General features: G+C 39.5%; 1 protein-coding gene across 1 annotated transcript in view; it reads left to right on the top strand.

Moving 5' to 3' along the window:
• CUBN (cubilin) overlaps positions 1-20,374 on the top strand; it is a 143,648-nt gene that overhangs the window by 107,199 nt on the left and 16,075 nt on the right. The window contains exons 53-59 of the mRNA XM_032113394.1: positions 1,291-1,516; positions 4,801-4,988; positions 7,207-7,363; positions 8,604-8,753; positions 15,933-16,133; positions 18,345-18,474; positions 19,377-19,594. Coding sequence (XP_031969285.1) covers positions 1,291-1,516; positions 4,801-4,988; positions 7,207-7,363; positions 8,604-8,753; positions 15,933-16,133; positions 18,345-18,474; positions 19,377-19,594 — 1,270 coding nt within the window. The remainder of the gene's footprint in view (positions 1-1,290; positions 1,517-4,800; positions 4,989-7,206; positions 7,364-8,603; positions 8,754-15,932; positions 16,134-18,344; positions 18,475-19,376; positions 19,595-20,374) is intronic.

Below are 20,374 nucleotides of genomic sequence, written 5' to 3'. Positions count from 1 at the left end.
GCAGTGCTTTATGGCCAAGCAAAACTTAATTCACTGAATTATTTGACTGATTCTTGCAAGCACAGATCCAGTCAGTGACATTTATGGTTCAGGTCAGAAAAGCAGTTTTGTGAAAACACATTGCAGATTTTCATATGTAATGTCTTTCACGAGTTTCCCTATCATGTTTTCCTTGCTTACAACTCCGAAGGTTAGAAATGCAAACCCATAGTCCTAATTATTCTGCTACATGATATTCTGACCACTGCCTATGTACTTATTTCAGGGAATACAGGATTATTTTAGTAGAACACAAGATTTCTATTTAATCCACAAACTAGTTTAAAGCAGAACTAATTTTAATCAGATGAAAGCAGATTTCTGTTTTGAAAGAACTGAGTAGCTGCACTCTCAGTGAAGGCAGACTAATTTTTTCCAGTATAAGCTGCCAGTTTCAGTTGCTGGCAAAGTTTTGAATTTAAACTATTGCAGCTAAATTTTTATTTAGTCTTAGACAGGTTCTTTTGGAAATGAAGACACACAAAAGGTACAGGAAAAAATACTGTGTATTTGCTAAACTTTTCTACAAAGATCCTGCTCCTGAAACTGGTTTAAAAACCCCAAAACTGATGGAAACAGAGCCAGGCAGTGACTAGTGTACATCAATATTTCAGCATCAACAAACCAGGAGTCTACAGGATCAGCAATCTGAATGTTTGAACTGAAAATCCCACCTGTGAGCATATCTCTCCAAGGACAAATGACATCAGTGTGGGAGGCAGACAGGCTCAGAGGCTGCCTGTCCAGCCCAGTCTGTTTATGCAATGCATCCAGGCCCACAGGAACAAACCATGGAACTGTTTCTGTTTTGGTGGAAACTAACATTATTTTTAGCAAATGTTAGTATATTGATTTGAAATAATAGGAAGAAAAAAATTCAAGGCCTTCTGCTTGCATAGCTACTTACATTTCATGAACAGAAACTGAGTGCAGGAAAGTGGTTCAACACCTCTACATATTCAACACTGTTTTGAAGCACATACTTAGTTTCAAAATATGTTAAAGTCACAATAATGCCAGTTTTGAACATATTAATTCCTCTTCCACTTGTTTCTTCAAGCTAAGTAGCTGCTGTTACTTGTAGTGGCAAGATTCCAATCAATACTTGCAGGAAAGCATCATGAAGAAGACTTCTGAGTGCACCCACAAATTATTGTGCCATGATGGCTACAGGATCTGTCTGAAATTGCTCTAAACCCTCCCCTAGAGTGACTGGTTTTAGGAACTGAATGTCACCTTTGTATGTTGCAGCTTACTTTTACAGCTTTCCACGTTGAAAACCATTCACTTTGTAAGTGGGATTCTGTTACTATCCTGAATGGTGGCTCTCCAGGGTCTCCTGTCATAGGAAAGTATTGTGGAAACACCTCACCTGGGACTATTCGGTCTGGTTCCAACAAGCTAGTCGTCATCTTTAACTCTGATCACTCAGTTCAAGGAGGTGGCTTTTATGCAACATGGACAGCAGAATCTTTAGGTAAGTTCGCGTTAAAGAACAAAAGAAATGCATGCCATCATCTTCAGGATCCCTGAAAGAAGCCAGTACTAAAAAATTCAAGTATTAATCTAGTGCTTTCTGATCTCACACAAAGAATTCGAATTTGGATAGATTTTGTACTTTTTAAGCCTCCTACTGGCAGTTTCTTGATGGCTGTAAATTGATACCATCACCATTACCCTCCCAGCAGTGGTATCTATTGTCAAGGACTATGAGACATTTCACTTCATGAATAACAATTGTTCCACAGTTTGATTTGGTTTAAACACTTAAAACTAGGAAGAAGTGAGTTCCAAAACAGAGAGGCAGACAGAACTTCTCAAAGCACACATATGACAAGAGCCTAGAACTCTTGCACTGTGATGGAGATGTTGGTACACTTTTGATGGTGGTGTACATGCAGGATTGAATGGTACATTTCTCAAAGCTATCTTCTTTCTCTTGAAATCATCATCACTCTGGATTACAAAAAACAAATAAGGCAGCTCACCGTTTGTGCAGTATGCTTCAGGAAGTCACTAAAGGACTAAAGGCATGTGTAGATGTGGCAGATGGTGGCAGGGCAGAAATCACCATGCCATCCTACCTCAGTACAGAGCTGGCATATGCTTCCTAGTGTCAACTCCAGCTGCAAACCTTCTGGCAGATCCTGATCAGCTTTCTGTCCACAATGATGTAGCTGTATTCACACGGTTAGTTGATGGAGTGTCTTCTTAAGCATATCAATACTCTGTGCTTGCATGAATATACAGTCACTTTAGCAAGTTTTTGACACCATTTCCTGATGTCCCTGAGATTTCATGTGCAATGAAGCCCACTCTTCAATGGTGTAGTAGACATTAGCCTACACCTGCCATGTGCATAGGCAGTATTCTCTCTGTGAAAGTTTTCTTTTCTATATATACCTAATTTACTTTCTTCAGCTTTCTTCTCATTTGTTCACTGAGAATCTGTGGGTCACACATTCTGTATGTGTGACCAAAACTTGGCTTCACATCCTTCTAAACACATTTGCCATTTCTAACATAGAAGAACGAAAAATAAAATCTTCCTTTTAAAGCTATTATATATTTTTTCAATTAAGAGGAAAGAGTAGGATGTTACAAACCCTTTTTTTTTTGCTCTTTAGTCATCCTTTTACTACATTGCATCTGAAATAATAAGGGGTTTCTAGTACTGTACGCATAGCCCTAGTAAATTATTCTTGGCATGGTATTTGCAAATATGTTTCAAATTAACTAAACTTTTTATGTATAAAAACATGAGCTGCCACAGAGCCATGACCAGCTATTCCCCTTTATAAATGAATCTGTTAGCAATTTTTAAAGGCATGTTTTTCAGCCCTCCCCATAATTCCACTGAGATCCACAGGGCTGCCTGGACCAGGGAAGTCACCATTTTGCCCTGGGTAAACGGATGTAGCTTGAATAGATTCACATGTGGAACTGCAATATTTGCATGTTGCAGAGTGAGAAGAAAAAAGGATATAACAGTGGATTGTTTTTTTCCCTAGAGTGCTTTTCTGAATGGCTGTCACAATGTGCATGCAGTGGGGTGTGGGGAGGAATCACCACAGTCTCAGATGTATTTGTGACCCCTGCACTCTTTCAAAGCAATATTCACTTCAAATTGCCAGGAGTCTTGTAGTGGTTTGGTCTAAAATACTCATTACTGTTTACCTTCTGTGAGATAAGAGTTAGGAGAAACGCAAAGCAGGCACCAAACTTGAAAGAATATAAAGAAGTTTATTAACAGACCTAAAAGAAGAGGAAAAAAAGATCATACCACACCTTCAGAACACTTCTCCTCCCCCCACCTTCCGCCTTTCTCCCACTGACAATGTAAAAAGAAAACCCTTCAGATGTTCAGTCTGTTTACCACATCCATAATAACCTTGTTCAGCCCATTCAGGAAGAGGAGTCTCTCTTGCCCATGCTATGAAAACATTATCACGAGCCAGCCGCCTGGGTTGGTTCTCTGCTCGCATGCGAGTCCCTTCCCCGACTTGCAGCTTTTCCCACAACTGCTTTCGAGGGTCCACTCTTGAAGTTTTTGGGGTACAATTTTAAGGTTGAGCCATTCAGAAACAAAAGTTCTCTTCACCCATCTCTGGGAGCATTTCATCTCTAAGAACAGAGGCCCTTCTCCTTCCCTGGGGGCAAAGGGTCCTCCTCATCTTCATCTTTAGGACTATCTCTGGGAGCATCTCTAGGAACTGAGGTTTTCTCCTTTTCCATTTGGAGCAAAAGTCCTCATCACTTCCATCTCTCCCTGTTCAAACTTCTTATGAAATTACAGCTGCTTCAGCATCTGCCTATCTGAGCGCAGGTGCTTTTGCTCACAAGTGCAAGTTGAACGCTCCACCCCCCATGCCTTCATGAAATTACAATGAGTACTCTGATATATCATAGCTTTACAACAGAATTTCAACTTTAAGCATCTCCTCTTTCTCTTCCCTCAGGTTTTCAGCTCTTTACAGTACTAAAAGGGTTAATCTCGCCCAGGCCTTGCAGCTGGAATTTCGCTTATCACTGTTGGTTACATGATCTCTGCTGGACAGCGGTGCAGCTTCAGCTGAATCTTGGCCGCACTGGAGAGGGGGAGCCGAGCCGCTCCGGCTGCCCACAGCAGGGCTGGGGAGGGGGGGAAGGGGAGGAGGAACGTTCCGTGGGTGGAACAGGGCCCATTGGCTCCAGGATGGCCATGGCCCAGCCCAGCCTTGCCTGAGCAGGGCCTGGGCCGGGCCCGCTGGCCCCCGTACGGGGCCCGCAGCCACCTGTCCCAGCACCAGAAACGAGACAAGAGACTCTACCTCAGGGTTTGTCTATTCTTAAGTGTGGATCACAGAGGCGGTCACAACTTTAAGTGGCTCAAAGAATTGTCCATATTCAAACTGGCCAGCTGATAGGTTCTGTCAGGTCACAGAGGAAGCTGTAAGCACCCATTTGCAAGAACATCACTTCCGGGACTATGCTTGCTAACCCATGACAAGTATATAGATGGACCTTGCAAAAGGCTATGAAGTGGCAAGGAGAATGAGCTTGTGAAGAAAATAAAGTGAAGTACAAAGAAACACCTCCAGAATGTACCTACCTCCCTGCTGCAGGGGTGGGAAAAAGAAATTCAAGAGGGGTAAATGAAGTTTCAGTGGGTATCAGGGCTTTCCTCTCTCACCCTTGCAGCCACAGAAACAAACAACCATTCAAAGCTGACACCACCAAAAAATATTGAATATTTCTCCCATCTGTTACCATTTTTTCCAGGCTGTGGTGGAATCATTCATTCAGATAATGGTACAATCAAGTCCCCTCATTGGCCTCAAAACTTTCCCATGAACACCAGATGCACTTGGACCATCATTACGCATGAAAGCAAACACTTGGAGATGAACTTCCACAGTAACTTCCAGATTCCAGACAGCAATGGAAGCTGCCAGAGCAGTTATGTGAAGGTAAAATAATTGTTGAGGTTAGATCAGCAGAGCAGTGCTTTAAGAAGTCATGATTTCAGAACCCTGTTTTACATTTGTTATGGTTTAGATTGTCAAGGCACAAAGTTTGGGAAATACAAACTAAAGTTCTTGTATCATACAGTCCATTTTCTGTGTGCTTTGTGAACTGGCCTGTATATAATTTTAATTTTCATCAGTTCTTGAGGTTCCTCCAGGAGGGTCCCATCACCCTACATGCTTCCCCAAAAATGAAAAATATAAAGAAGACATCTATTATTTCACAACCAGAAAAGAATGAGAAAATATAGCGTAAAGAAAAGATCTTTTCAATTACTCCAGTGAATAAAAAACCCTGGAATGTCACACTGTAATTCTACCAAACTTCTTTATAAGTGTTTAGACTGTCCAGGTTGCACTACTCCTCCTTTTTATACAGCAATAGAATAGAGTGGACATGCTTTGAATTTTTCGGTGTCATTCTTTTCTCAGGCATTTGGCATATGTTCAGTGGTTTTGTGCTCATTTTCTCCCCAGCAGTACAACTCCCACTTGAAATAAAGGGCAAACATAATTTCACAACATGTAGGAAGACTTGAACAGCTGTACATCTGATCTGTACCTACCAACTTAAAAACCACAGTTGCACTCATTTTTAAGGCTGTGATAAAAACCCCACAGCTATTAGGTTTGTCTTTTCATTACCTGCTCCAAAAATTAATTGATGCAATGTTACAATACATTTCACTAATATGAAAATCTTAATGCCACTCAGTAAAAGTGTTTAATTTTAGATTCCTAAACTGCCCTGAATTACATAAGCAAAACTATGTCAATTGGAGATTTTCTCCATAGAGAAAGATCTGAAATTTTTGATGTCCACTTCCTTTTCTGAATGTCCAATTTGAGATGTACGACAGTGTCTGAAAAGTTGTAGAATGATGTAAGTTTCTTCCATTTATTCCAAACTGAGCAGCCAAAAGAGAGTAATCCAAAATCAATAGTGACACTGCAAAACCTTGGCCAGGCTACAGACTCTATAATTAATCCTTTGAGCATCCATTGCCTCAAACACCTGGTCACAAGAATAAGGTGATTCATACGATTACACTTACAGACTAACCCTTGGCTAACCCTTTCTAGGATGGTTGCTTAGAGAAATCACAATTCATGTGGTTGTACTATTTCCACTCAGTTTTCTTCAAACACTTTATTTTAAACATCAGATATGATTTAATATATTTTTGGTATGAACTACAGTAAAAAACTGTTCAAACACATCAACAAAAGTAATTTTATTATTAGAGTAAATAATTCATTATTTAAACAGACATTTTAAATCCTGTCAATAAAAACCATGATTCAGGAAAATATTTAAATGTTTAGGGACATCAAACATTTATACCTGTGTTTCATTTTACATCTGTCTTGAAATTCACTACTTAAACTGTGAGCCTCAAGCACATATTTAAGTAATTAGCTAAAGAGGATTTCACTTAAATACCTACCTAAACCTGCATGTGCTTTTTTGGATGCATGGTTTGATTGAGCTTCAATGGGCTATTGGTGCAGTTGAAGTAATAATTTTTTAAAAAAATTGGTTTTTTATTTATTATATATTTTTTTATTTTATTATTTTATTAACTCTTTACTTGATTTGATACTTGTCACTGAACAAGTGAATGCAAAATTTAAAAAAAAATATTAGCAACACTAGGTATTAAGGATCCAGATCTCACAGTCTGATGCCTGCATGTTACCCTAGCATGACAGCTTTGATTTTTATTTACTGACTAACATGAGGATTGCATGTAATAATGCCTTGTATGCACAGATATGCATATTCATGGATTGTATGGAGTTAAGTAGGCAGAAACAAAATGGAAGTAGGTAATGATATGCATAAAATGTTTTTCTCTTGTCCCCTGGACCTGATCTATATTTGCTCTGTTACCAGGAGGGGTTCAAGCAAATGACCTCCAGATACCTTTCAGAGGTCCCTGGCACCCTAAGTTATTCACTGTGATTCACTCCTTGGAGGAACCTTTTTATCTCCACTGACTATAGTAATTAGCTCCAATTTAGAGCTCTTAGGTTCAGTGTGAGATGAATCCTACCCGAAGCCTATGGAAAGAAAAATTGCATGTGTAATTCCTGGTGGGTTCCCACAAACTACTTAGGCTTTAAAAGCACTAAACCATTTCCAATCTGGCCCTGCCAGGTGTGGAGAGGAAATAATGAAGAAGCAGCAGCTTTGTTAGCCACAGGATGTGGAAGTTCAGCTCCTGATCCCGTTGTTGCTCCAAACAATGTGATAACTACAGTATTTCAGTCTCAGGATGCTCCTGCGCCAGGTTTCTCCGCGTCTTTCACAAGCAGTAAGTAATATTAAAGCCAGACGGCTGCTCTGTTGGTCCATTTGGGATTAGTTTGACCTGCGTGCAGCAATTCAGACCCTGATCCAACAAGACATTGAAGCCTCTGCCCAGATTTGTAAACCAAGAGTTTCCATACTGAATGCAATGAACTCTAGTGTTGGTCTTGCCCAAGATGCAGCCCTGACTTTGTAATTATTCTCAGCCACCTTTGCCTTCCCAGTGTGCTGAAAAGAATGACCAAGCTTTAAATTTAAAAAATTGATAGTTAAACTGCATGGAAACTAAAGCTTTACATTTCTTAAAAAGACATTTCTTTAACCTAATGGCATGTGCTTTGTGATGGTCAAACGCACCAGAAGTAGAAAAGGTACTGCTCAGCTGCTGTTGGTTGCTTGGGTTTTTTTGTAGGATGCTGCCAAAGGAAACCACTTGCCCTTCATGGGATTCAGATTAAAACAGAGAGAAACTAAGTACTTAGAGGGAAACACTATTGAAGCAGACAGAATTCTGAATTGAAACCACTTTTGGTTTTATGTTTGCACTAACATTGTCAGTAACATCTAACAATCTCTTAGTGGAGACAGTCACAGGCTTCATCTGCCTGTTCCTAATCTTATACCAGCATTTCACTGTGTACTGCATTCTTTTAAGCTTTTGTCTTAAAAAAAGAGAAACAAAGGCCATGCAAGTCATTAGGATCCAAAGGAGCTCCATGAAACTGAGCTGTTCTGTGTGTCTGAAAATTTCTGCATGGCAAACCTTTCCTGGCTCTGCATCTAGCAAAGCAATGCAGAGATGGCCTTACGGCAGCCTGCATTCTCCTGGATGCCAAGAATGGCACCACTTAGACTAATGTGGGCATTAGGCTGAACTGCTGCTGTGCCCCAATAACGCCCCCCTCCAATTCAGGTACGTTTGTATGTACTGAGGGATTTTGAAATGTGCAGGCTCCACACCCACAAGAAGAGCAGTGCTGTGTCCTTCTGGTCAGTGGGCTGCAGGCCTATGGCCTGGTTTTATGCAAGAATGCGACACTCTAGGCAGGAAAGCCCTACACTTCCCAAAAACACTGCTCTGTGTATGTGTAAAAACCTGCTTTTGCCATCATGGTATATGCTGCTCTCCTTGGTTTTTTCACCAGGAGAGGTGAGGTCCTTGTGTCCATTATTGGGTTTCTTACTGTAAACCCAGAATAATATAATCTCCAGATTATAACTGTGCTTTATTTATTTGTTTGCAGGATGCGGAGCAAATTTCACCAGCCCTGAAGGTCGTATTGTCTCTCCAAACTATCCTAGTCAGTATGATAACAATCTGAACTGCAATTATGTCATAGATCAGGGACCACAGTCACTGGTGATCCTAGAATTTGAGACTTTTCATTTGGAAGGTAACTGCTTCTTCATAATTTCAGTATGTATTATGAAGTGTAATTTCTTACTTGAAAACATGCAAGTCTTCTATAATTGAAAATCACTGATGGTGTAATTTGCTGGTCCATTTTGAAAATCTTTTACAGACAAACATTTATAGTTTCCAGGGTTAGGTTTTGAGTCACTGAAGTCTTCCAGAAGAATGAAGAGAGATTTCACCTGTTGAATATCTTGCAATCATGTTGGGAATTTACCAGTTTCTTGGAATATAAAAGCGACTGTGGCTAATCTGGGTCTTTGTTCCTGCCTTTTTTTTTTTTTTTTTTTTGACATTGAGCCTTACAATCTTTTTTGATCTTAGGCGGCTGTTTTGCTTTTCAGTGCATCTGTTCCTTAACTGATAAAATAGATATAAATATACAAGGATGCTTTACGAGGAGGATGTAAGAACATAGAAATACGAAATTAGGTAAAAGACTGCAGCAGTGGGAAATGCATATAAGTGATTATCCTGTATATACCAGTGAAAAAAAGTTCCTCTTGTGATTGTCAAATTTGACAGCATTTATCCAAGAAATAACAAGTATAGTATCCTGATCCCTTTGGTGTGAATGGTAAAACTTTCTCAACCTTGATAAGGTCAAATTTTTATGTGTGGACATGCCATGATAACACAGAGGAATCAGTATGTCCAAACTACTTGGGTGGCATCACACATTTTGAGGTCATCTTAATCTGGTTCCCTTGAAGTCACCAGACAAAGAGATATTGAGTAATTTGCTATTAAGTTGGGTTGCGTGATTTGAATTTTTCTTCAGACCCAACAACAAAGGCAGAAAATAGGATTCTTTTGTTTTCTTTTTAAGTTTCCAGACTGTTTTGAATTCAAAAGTATTCTGGTTCAGACTTAATTTAGGTCTGAGGTAAAGATTTGTTTTGATTATTATTTTATCTGAAATGTTTTTTTCGTCCCCTAATACAAACCACTGCTTTAAGAATTTTTTTTAATAAAATGTAAACCACAGAAATTACATAATTTCTTCACATAGAAGAAATTATTATTCCCCAGAAACACTAAACATTAGGCTGAATCAGATGGTGCCAATTTTGACTACTCTTTGAGTACATTTACTAATCTGCATTCTGTCTGTGCATTCAGTTAATTTATAAATGGATCCAAGCTTTTATTATCAAGAGGGTTAATGCAGAGAGGTGATACAGACGTAATAATAAACATAGATCTACATCAATACTAAAAATATTCTATTTCTTGCAGGGAAATTTGTTCCTTTATTTTTATAGGCTTCCTTAGGCTACACCAACTAAAACTTCTTAGTCACATGAAAGAACTGTGGATATGAGCTAATGGACATCTGGTTAGCAAAGAGGAAGTATGACACTCTCCAGTATTAGTTGATTACTAGTATTTTTCACAAAATCTTAAAATACAACCCTGAAGTAAAGAAAAATTGCCTGGGTTTAAATTGTAAAGAAGATTGAAACCACTATCTTGCAAACCATCATTGGAGAAGTGAAAACTTATTCAGCAGTTGCACTGAATATATTTAGCACATGTGCCTAAGGGTTTCCAGTGTGAACTCCATTCGTTCTTTTGCAAAGGCAGGACAATGTTTGGCAGCATCTGTTAAAAACATTTCTAGCTATTCCATATGCAAGGAAGCATCACACCTGCTTAGATTGTTGCTGAGAGCAGCCTTTAAAATTTTAACCGTACTATTACAGATGTTCTGGATTGGGTTTTAAAGTTTAGCTGCATGTCTAGTTAACATAATTTATTAACTATTTGACCTCTCAAAAGAAATCTAATTGGTTTTTTTCCATAGTTATTAAGAAAAGAAATATTTGAAATAATGCCTTTAAGGCATGCATATCTCATTGACTTGAACAAGTTGAGATATCTTCTACAGAAAATTAGAAGACAGAAGGCAATTGTCTATAGCGCAGTGACACATTGCTGCAAAATGGAATGACTTCATGAGTTAGTCACAGGTCTCTGCCCTAGAGTAGTTATGTTTTCAGTTATGATGGGATGCCTGTTCTGATTATAAAGAGTGACTGAGGCTGTTAACCCACAGCAGTGATATGGTGTCAGTATCTGGTACCAAATGAACATGGTATGTATGTACTAAGTATTAAATATGTATTAAGCACTAAATATAGCAACTAATAGAGCAAGAGAGAACTGGGGGAAACTGCATTTGTTGATTTTGCGACCAAAATTTAATCTAAACTCTCTGCTTCTAGGTAGGTAGAACAATTTTCATCTCACTTGGAGCCCCTGAAAATATACATCTAATTTAGATATTCATCTAGATTTGTCTCCTAGTAGTGGAGAAGGGCTCTAAACTCAGAACAAACTGTGTTGTGCGGGTGGAGCGAACTACTTTCTGAAAGCCTCTCTCCCTCTCTTTACCTATCAACTATGGCAGGAAGCCATGACAATAGCTTACACAAGATAATTGAGATCTGGGCAGGAAAACATAGGGAAGATTAATCCCATGAATGGAGTTTGGCTTAGCTTCTGTGACTTCCTCGCAGTGTGAAGGATGTTTATTCCTGTGCCAAACTCAATATGCTAACAGAACCTCTCTTTTGATTTGCCAGTTTCAAGAAGTTGCATAAGCTACCACTTGCATTGTTGTGTTTGGTTATTTTATAAAGAACCAAACAAATAGGGGTGAGTTTATCTCAGCCCAATTTCTGCAGTGATAACTGTCTTCCATCTGTCCTCCCTCCTTGGATCAAAAGTCTACACAAATCACACATTAGTGTGATTAGTAAAATTAGTAAAAATTAGTAAAAACCCCTTATTTATCTCTTTTTTTGGACTTACTATCTAAGAAATAATTAGTCACATTCAATTTTTTGTCCATAAGATTTATTCAGATGAACATTCCGACAAATTCACCTCTAGGACAGCTACAGTAATGTATTATTAAGTGCCTGTAATACTCTTCAAGTGTGAGTGTAGCACGCAATAAAGTCAGAGTCCCAAATAATGGGAAAATAGAGAAAATAGATGTAGGTTTCCTGCAATATCTGCTTTTAGAATTCTGTAGTATTTATACTCTGTCCATACAAGACAACTGCTTTGTGTTTATACTATGTTGGCCTGAAAAATGTTTAAACAACATGTTTATTTCTCCTATTTTAAAACACATGTGTCTGCAATTTTGCAATCTGGGATAGGGTCACAGCTTTGTTTTGGAGTCTGCTCTCTCTGCTTTCTCAATTGTTACCAGGCAATTCAGAAAATAGACAAGTTTAGCAATAGATTATTTTGAAATAGAATATATATGAGAAAGAATTTTAATTCCTTGCTTTCAAAACAGTATCTTGTGCTACAGAGCTGGTTGATACATAGCACAGGGGTATGTTTCTAGCTAATACCTATTCTACATTAGTAATTATTAATTGTATTGCCATTTATATCAGAAGCTGCTGTTGTGAACCAAAGCCTCATTATTTTAAGTTTTAAAGACTTTAAACAAAAAGACAGGTTCTGCCTCAATACTAAATGAAACCAGAATCTATGGCTAAAGACAGAGAGGTGGAAACAGAACATTGGTATTAGTGATCAGATAGTCAGGGGCCCAGATTTGGTCAAGGATTATGTGCAGGCATCATATCAAACAAATGATTTTATGGAGAATAATGAGACTGGACAGAAATTTCTGCTAAGTGGAAAGGAGACAACCCAAAGGCATATTTCAAAATGTAATGTAAGGACAACTGAAGCTGTTATCTTGTGAACTTTGGAGGCAAGGGTCAATGTATCAATGCTGAATGGTATCAAGAGATGATAAATGGAGTACAGATAGATAACAAAAGCCCTTGAAAGCAAATGCATGCACCAATTCAAAGAAACAGGGACATGTTCATAATGTCAAGCCAAATAAATGATCTCTCCAGAAGTATTTGGAAGAAATATTGTCAAGGCTAGAGGAATGAATGGTACACTATCCATGTTGAAATAATCAGTATTTCCCAGGTGAGAGTCATAGCTATGGGGAAGGATAGGAAAGAGTTTATCTTAAAGATAGTAACTGGAAACTTACGGGGTCACCAATACAGAGAGAGCAGTTGCATCTGTCCTTGCAAATGAGATTATACAGAGCTAATGTGGAGATAAGGAGCGGAAGACAGAAGACATCTCACTGAATCCTCATAGATGAATCAGAAGAGAGGATACAGTAATACCAGAAGGATGAGCAAAAGCTCTTAGTAGACAAGGTTTTATGAAAAAAAATAGGGCTGGCTATGTGAAAAGTGCCTGTCAGCTCAAAGAGGATGTGGGTCTGACATCTGGCTACTAACAGATCTCTGGAGACTCATGAAAGCTATTTCATTGTAGTGTATGGGATGGAAATTGGTCTAGAAAAGATTTAAGATGATATGATTAGAGGAAATAAACCACAGAGAAGAATTGCTGATGATGTGCTGAGTATGCGTAGAGGCTGAAAGTATGACATGAGGAGAATCCAAAACTGGGGAATATTTACAGATTAATGCAGTTAGGTTGGTGAGAAATTAAGAAAAGTGTAAACAAGAGAATGAGTTACAGGATAGAGATCAAACAATCATCTGTCTTGCCAGGATTCATGAGTCATAAATCATATTGGCCCAAACAATGAGGATTCAAATCTAGAAATTAAGACTTTTGCACGCAATTCTTCCTCAACCATCTTGTTTTTTTCCAATGCAACAGTGCAAATCAACTTGTGATAAGTATTAGGGAACTCTGCTTTGCTGAGGAATTTGTTTCACTTCATGCCTTTCTCCAGTCTTTTCGGAAAATGACCTAGGCTGCTTTCTCAAATCTTTTCCATCTTGAAATTGCACTGATCTCAATTTCTTTTTTTAAATTTGAATTTTAAAATTTATTATTTTTTAAAATTTTATCACATTATCAAATATTCCAAAACAGGATAGGACATGAAGAACATTTTTAATCAATTATTTTATTAACAGTATAATCAGCTATCTGATGTGGCTGGTTGTTACCAGCTGAGTTACTCTTACTAGAGTCAGACAAGCACCATGCCATGTTTCTGTACTGACATAATTGCAAAGCATGTTAGCATACATTGTCTTCATTGAGACAGAAATAATTTTTTAAATTAAGCCTCCAGAGATGATCTAAAATACATCTGACTGCTGAGATCATTCTGTTGCTCTCATGAAACAGAGCTATCCCTCCAGTCCTACTTGTTGTCCTGTTCAATATGAGTTATCTTGTTTCCTGCAACAACTGGAAGCAGCTTGTTTTGACTGGACAATCTGCAGGAATCACTCTGCTACAACAGTAGGCTCAGCGTCTCTCCTGTTAAATTTAGAGAATTCCCTATTAATCCTTGGCAGTTTAAGTAACTGTCCCATTACTACAGGTCACTAAACATGGTAACTTAATAAACATGTGGCACACCAGCTTCTATTAAGCTTGTAAATTATGAAAAAGACAAAGAAAAATATCAAGTTATTCTTTAAGTATAACAACTAATGAAACTAATTTTTCAGTAGGTGTGTGCTGTGTTTTTCACTGACAGCATTAATTCAGCTTTATTGCATATGGCTGTCTTTTTGCTCCCACCTTGTATCCCTTGGTGGTGCCAGACTGGGTACCACCAACTTCTCCCCATGCTTATGGCTCCCAGCTGGACAGGGAGGTGGCGACATGGCTCTGAGCTCCCAGGGTGCCAGTGGCAGGTGCTTGGTAGACGTCTCACACCCCCAGAAAGTGCAGCTTGTCCTTCTTTGGGAACATTCCTCTGCCACTCTTACTCAGATACTGACCTTGTGGTCAACCCAATATAAGAAAGACTTTAAGCTATTAGGGAGCGTCCAAAGGAGGGTAATGAAGATGGTGAAGGGCCTTGAGGGGAAGCCACATGAGGAGTGGCTGAGGTCACTTGGTCTGTTCAGCCTGGAGGAGACTGAGGGGAGACCTCACTGCAGTTTACAATTTCCTTGTGAGGGGAAGAGGAGGGGCAGGCACTGATCTCTTCTCTGTGGCGCATAGTGACAGGAAACAATAGAACAGCCTGAGGTTGTGTCAGGAGAGCTTTAGGTTGTATATTAGGAAAAGATCTTCCCCCCAAAGGTGGTTGGGCACTGGAACAGGCTCCCCAGGGAAGTGGTCAGAACACCAAGCCTGGCAGAGTTCAAGAAGTGTTTGGACCATGCTCTCAGGCACATGGTGTGATTCTTGGAGATGGTGCTGTGCAGAGCCAGGAGTTGGACTTGATGACCCTTGGGTCCCTTTCAACTCAGTGTATTCTGTGATTCTGTGAAACTGATTTGACCACCATATTTTTGGGACCTCTTACCTCAGTCGAATCTGTTTGCAAACAGTGAGATGGCTAGAAAGTCCTGAAGGTAAGGCAGGGAGTCAGAGAAAATGTCTCATTTCTGCAGAAAGCTAACTGCAAATGAGAAACTTAAAACCAGTGGGAAAAAAAAAATTGAATGCTAAACTCTCCATTTCTGTGTTCCTTTTTGTTCCACTCAGCCTAATATCTACACTGATTTTCCCCCTAAAACAGTTTGCTTTAGAAAATCACAGCAAGATCAAATTTTCTTTTGACTTTTCCTTGAATCAAGCTGAAGAGCCTGAGCTTAGGTACTCTGAAGTTTGAGAAAAATCAGGGAGAAATAGGTCACCTCTGAAACTTGCTAGTGTATGGACTACTTTCTGATTTTTAAAAAGTCTCACTCTTAATGGTTTAAAATTTCCTGCACTGAGTGCTGAACTCTGTATTAGGGGAAAGAAATTCCAGGTAACTAGTTGCCTGTAACAAAAAGTTACATTGCTTTTGTCTGCAGAGGAGATCCATGCTTTTGTTGGGTCCTCTTATCTTCTCATAGATAGCATTCACCAAACTGTGAACTCCCACTAATTCAAGGGGCCTGGAGCCTTTTCCAGATCATAGGATGTGTTGAATGAGACAAGTCTGATGTCTTATATACAGGGTCTTTTTGATTCTTTCTGCCGCAGTTTTACTGCATGTTAAAAATTGACATTTGCTTCCTCAGCAAGCAAATTAGGTCCTCAGATCCCTGGAACAGAGAGTAATATAAAATGTAATTCTTATCCTGGATGAGGCCTATGTAGTTGTTGCTCAGTAAATCACATGTAAAATATGCTGCTAACACTCCTGCACTCTATGTCCATGCAGACCCAGCACTCCTGAGCAGAATTTGTCTTTATGATGGACTAAGCATCTTCAGTGGGAAGAGCGCAGCCGCGCATCCTCTGATCACGCTCTGTGGGAATGAGCTCCCTGCCCCAGTCAGTGTCTTTGGACCGATGCTGCTCAACTTCTACACTGACTCCCACATTGTAGGCTTTGGATTCCGGGCCAGATACAGAGCGATTGGTGAGTATACACTGTTCTGTATTTTAGAGGGTAGAAATATTCCAACTGGATAACTGTTTCATGTAGGAAAGCTGTACCTCATTTTGGGAATAACTTAGATGGTTGTAGATGGTACATTTTCCCTCTGCATTTGCCCAAAACAGTTCTCAGGACCAGGACATAGCACTGTTTGGTGTGTATTAACGCTCTGAATGATGTGTTACCTCACAGTTCTCATTTCTAGACTTTCCATGGGACCAAGTCAGGAACTGAAACACTTTTCCTTTTCTGTAGTAAAGAAATGCAACAATGTTTGGTAGATTTTGTTTGTTTGTTGTTTGCATTGTCTAAGGAGAAACATCACTAGTTTATTTAACTGAATTAATTTTAAGGATTTTATCACTTACAGGAGACTGGTCTTATTCTCAGTTATACTAAAACTACATTATACAATATGGGAAACAGAACAGGTAAATGGGCTATATGCCTCCATTTGATGACCCTCTTGCGGTGCCAGGAATTAATGTAAATAAAACCTGGGATATAGATTTATTTTTATTTTTTAATAGCTATTTTCAAGCTCTTTTGTCATTCACAAGAGATCTCTTATGTTTTAAAGAGGAAATGTGAATTCAAAAAAGAAATTTCCAACTGTGTTTAGAATTTCTGCACAAATATGAATATCCCAGAAGATTGATTTTATTTGAAAAACCAATTTTAATATTTTCAAGGTTTAACAGGTAGAGACCACTTTTATATTTAAAAGCATCATTTTCTAACTGCAAAGAAGTGTGAGTTTGTAACTTTGGTATTTCCCTTAATGCATTCTTCTTGTACAAAGCCACAGCAAAAAAGCATAAGGCTAAATTCTTTATGTGTAATGAATGGCCTGATACAGATGAGACAGAGGGACTGGCACTGAGAAGTGACAATGTGCAGTTACTCATGGAAAAGACCTTCATAACTCACTCAAGTCAGTTGCTGCTATCTGACTTGTGACTTCTGACATTTCAGAAGGATGACTGCAGCTTTATTAGCTCGTTGTTGTATACAAAGCAGATTCTGCCAATTAACATTCCTCTTCCCCCTAGTTGCATTGTTTGCTGAAAAAAGAATGAAAAAGACTCCCCCCTCCTAGTGTAGAATAATGCTGATTCTTTATCCTCCCAGCTCCTATCCTTTATCTGCCAGTGCTCCAGGCTGCCAGCCTGAGGAGTCAAGGGACTCTGCATCCAGCAGCACCCTGTACGGGACTGTCTTTGTCTAGGTGGTGGCCTGGGCAATGGCATCTTCTTTGAAACACGAAAAACTGTGTGTGGCTCTGAGCTTATCAACAGGATGCAGGGAGACTCGGGGAAACTTTTTTTTTTTGGCTAAGTTTAATATTATAAACTAACAATGGATATTAGAGTTTTTGTTCCCTGAAGCACTGAAGCTGGGAACAAACATTAGCCACATCCTGGCCTCATTTGCATCCATGGTGTGAAACCCTGAGAAGCCAAGCAGTGACTTGAGTTTACAGCTGCAGAGTTTAACTTGCTTTTTAGCCAGAAAGCAAATATTCAGTCCTTCAGTTCAGCCACCCCACAGTGCTGGTGAGTCCCAGAACAGGGTGAGGTGGGGAACAGGATTAGTGATACCTGGAGAATCCTCTATGCATTTCTGTGCAGAACAAATGCTACAACAATGCCCCAGCCCTGACAGGGTGTTGACAGATGATGAGGCTCTGCATACATTTATTCCAGAAACATCAGAGACAGGGCTATGAGTGCAATTGTGGCTGATTAGAGGCTTCAGTGGAGCCAGGATCTGGATGAAGGAATGTCTTTGCCCACATATCAGACAGGTTTCTCTTGGCAAGCTAGAATGAGTGCAGAGCTACTCCAGGCCCTTCTCACTCCTGCTGCTGCATGGGGCACCCACCCTATCCTGCTGCTCCCTGGACCTACTGCAAGAGACTTGAAATCAGGCTCAGTCTTTTCCTGCACAGTGCCAGTGCCATTTGGTATGAGTTAGTAACAACCTGTTACTTCAGTGCTGATTAGTCTTCCACTGCAGAGCACAGCCCCACAGGCATCCCACATTTAATAGTCCTAGGCATCACAATGAAGACTGCTCCCCATTTATCAAGGGTTTTTCTTTCTTTGTGGGTAAACTCCTGAAAGAAATACGACAATAAGGACCAAACTAGTATCCAGACACTAATCACTCTTTTTTCTGTTTCCCCTACAGCTTGTGGTGGCATTTTCAATGGCTCTAATGGTGTTATCAGCAGTCCGGCCCATTCAGTTCTTGATTATCACAACAACATGAACTGCTCATACTACATCACAGTTGGAAATGGCAAAGTAGTTGCCCTAAAGTATGTAATCCAAGTTCAGTTTGTCATTAAGGGAACAGGGAGGTCTCTGATTCCAGTTAAAGATAGCAATTATTGACAATATTTTCTGTGTCTTTCCTTTTCCAAGGTCAAAGCTAAACTAAAATAAGAAATGGTTACTGAAGTAATTTTGATCAGCCTCAGGCTCCCTTCCATCTTTCTTTTTAACTTGTTATGTAAAAAGCATCACCACAGTTTCAAGTTCCCGGTTTGGTTACTGAGAGGACTAAGAAATTATAAAAATGCAGCTCATGTTTTTTAGTTAAATTCTGTCAGCCTTTGAGAAGTTTAAACAAGAGAAATAATAATTCTTTTAGAAGGCTGGTACTCACTTTATAGACAAAGTAATAATATCCACCCAAAAAGAGTGTATTTCTGAGTGCATGCTGCCTTGCCTAAGAGAGGGATATTGTTGCCACAAAATCTTGCCACTGAGAAATTAAAAACTGATCTGTTCTTCAATCATATGATTGTGAATTAGGAGAACATTTCCCAGCTAAGAGGAAGACTCACTGGCCTGCACTCTGTGCCTGCATTTTATGGGCCACTCGCGCCCAAGGAAATTGCGGCCTTAGCAATTGCTGAAGTGAGAGAGGGCGTGTTTGCACAGGAGAGACCTACTGCTTCACAGCAAGCTGAGGTGTGCTGACAGCTTGCCTTGCAGGAGGCCCAGTGGGTGAGAGTCCCAATTTCTTTGAGGCTTGATGGCTGAAGAGTTTTGCCATACTTTTAATAGTTGCTTGGTTTGTTCCTGAAGAGACGTTTTGTCTGTGTATGGCTTTGGCTAATGCTAGTACTTGGACCTTTCCTCAAGCATTAAAACACACGTAACACAGGAAAAGAACTGAAAATGTGATACCTAAGGTTCCTACCGTGTTTTACAGATTCAACAGCTTCCACCTTGAAATATCTCCCTCCTGCTACAAAGATTATGTTGCAGTGTATGATGGCTCAGATATTCATGCTCCTCTCCTTGGGAAATTCTGTGGCTCAGAATTGCCTCCAAATATTAAGAGCTCCAGTAATAACTTGTTCCTGGTGTTTAGTACTGACTTCTATGGAGCAGACAGGGGATGGAAAGCATCTTTCAGGGAGACCTTAGGTAAGTGTATTATCAGACTCATAATCTGCTGGTAAGTGATTTCTTTTGGTGAGGAGCAGTTGTGATCTCCCTCTCTAGGGGTGTGTGAAGCAGACAAATGTTTCTGATTTCATAAAAATTGAGTGAACTAAGCTAAATACTAGGCTTATGGGATCCCTGCATTCCAGTCTGGTTCTGAACTGATGCCCTTTATTCTTTGCTACTCTTTTCCTGCCTCTCTGAAGGGACAGGTATTTCTTGGGTGACTGAAGGCTTAGCAGCACCCAAAGGCCTCTCTTTTGGAGGAAATACAGCAACACCTGAGAATTTTTATTCTTCTGTAGTCAAAGGCTGGTGGTGTGCTAAAGATGCCTCCTTTCAATCTACCCTCAATTTCCATTTCCTTTCAGTTTCCCTCACACCTTCTAAAGAACTAAAGTGTTGAGGTCAGTTGAGATTGTGGTTCCCCACCAGGCACCACTGTGCTGATTTCTACTCATTTGTGGGATCGTTCTGATTAGTTGGCCATAAGACATATGGGGTCATAGTAGGAAGGCACTGGATGCCTTTTGTTTTGATGGACACAAGATTAAAGGGCAAAGCTTGATTATTACCTTCAAATACAGTTTAAATTCAGTAGTCTAATTTAAAGATCAAGGTGTAAAAGGAGATTATTTTCTTCTTATAACATCTGAATTGTTTAGGGATGGTAAGCAACAAACTATTATTGCATGCAAATAATTGATTTCATGTCATCTCTACTATTTTCCTGTATAATTAAGTCCATGTCTTTTGTGATCT

This window comes from Corvus moneduloides, chromosome 1 (assembly GCF_009650955.1).
Source record: "Corvus moneduloides isolate bCorMon1 chromosome 1, bCorMon1.pri, whole genome shotgun sequence".
NCBI classification, from domain to species: Eukaryota; Metazoa; Chordata; class Aves; order Passeriformes; family Corvidae; genus Corvus; species Corvus moneduloides.
This window is presented reverse-complemented; position numbering and strand designations above follow the sequence as displayed.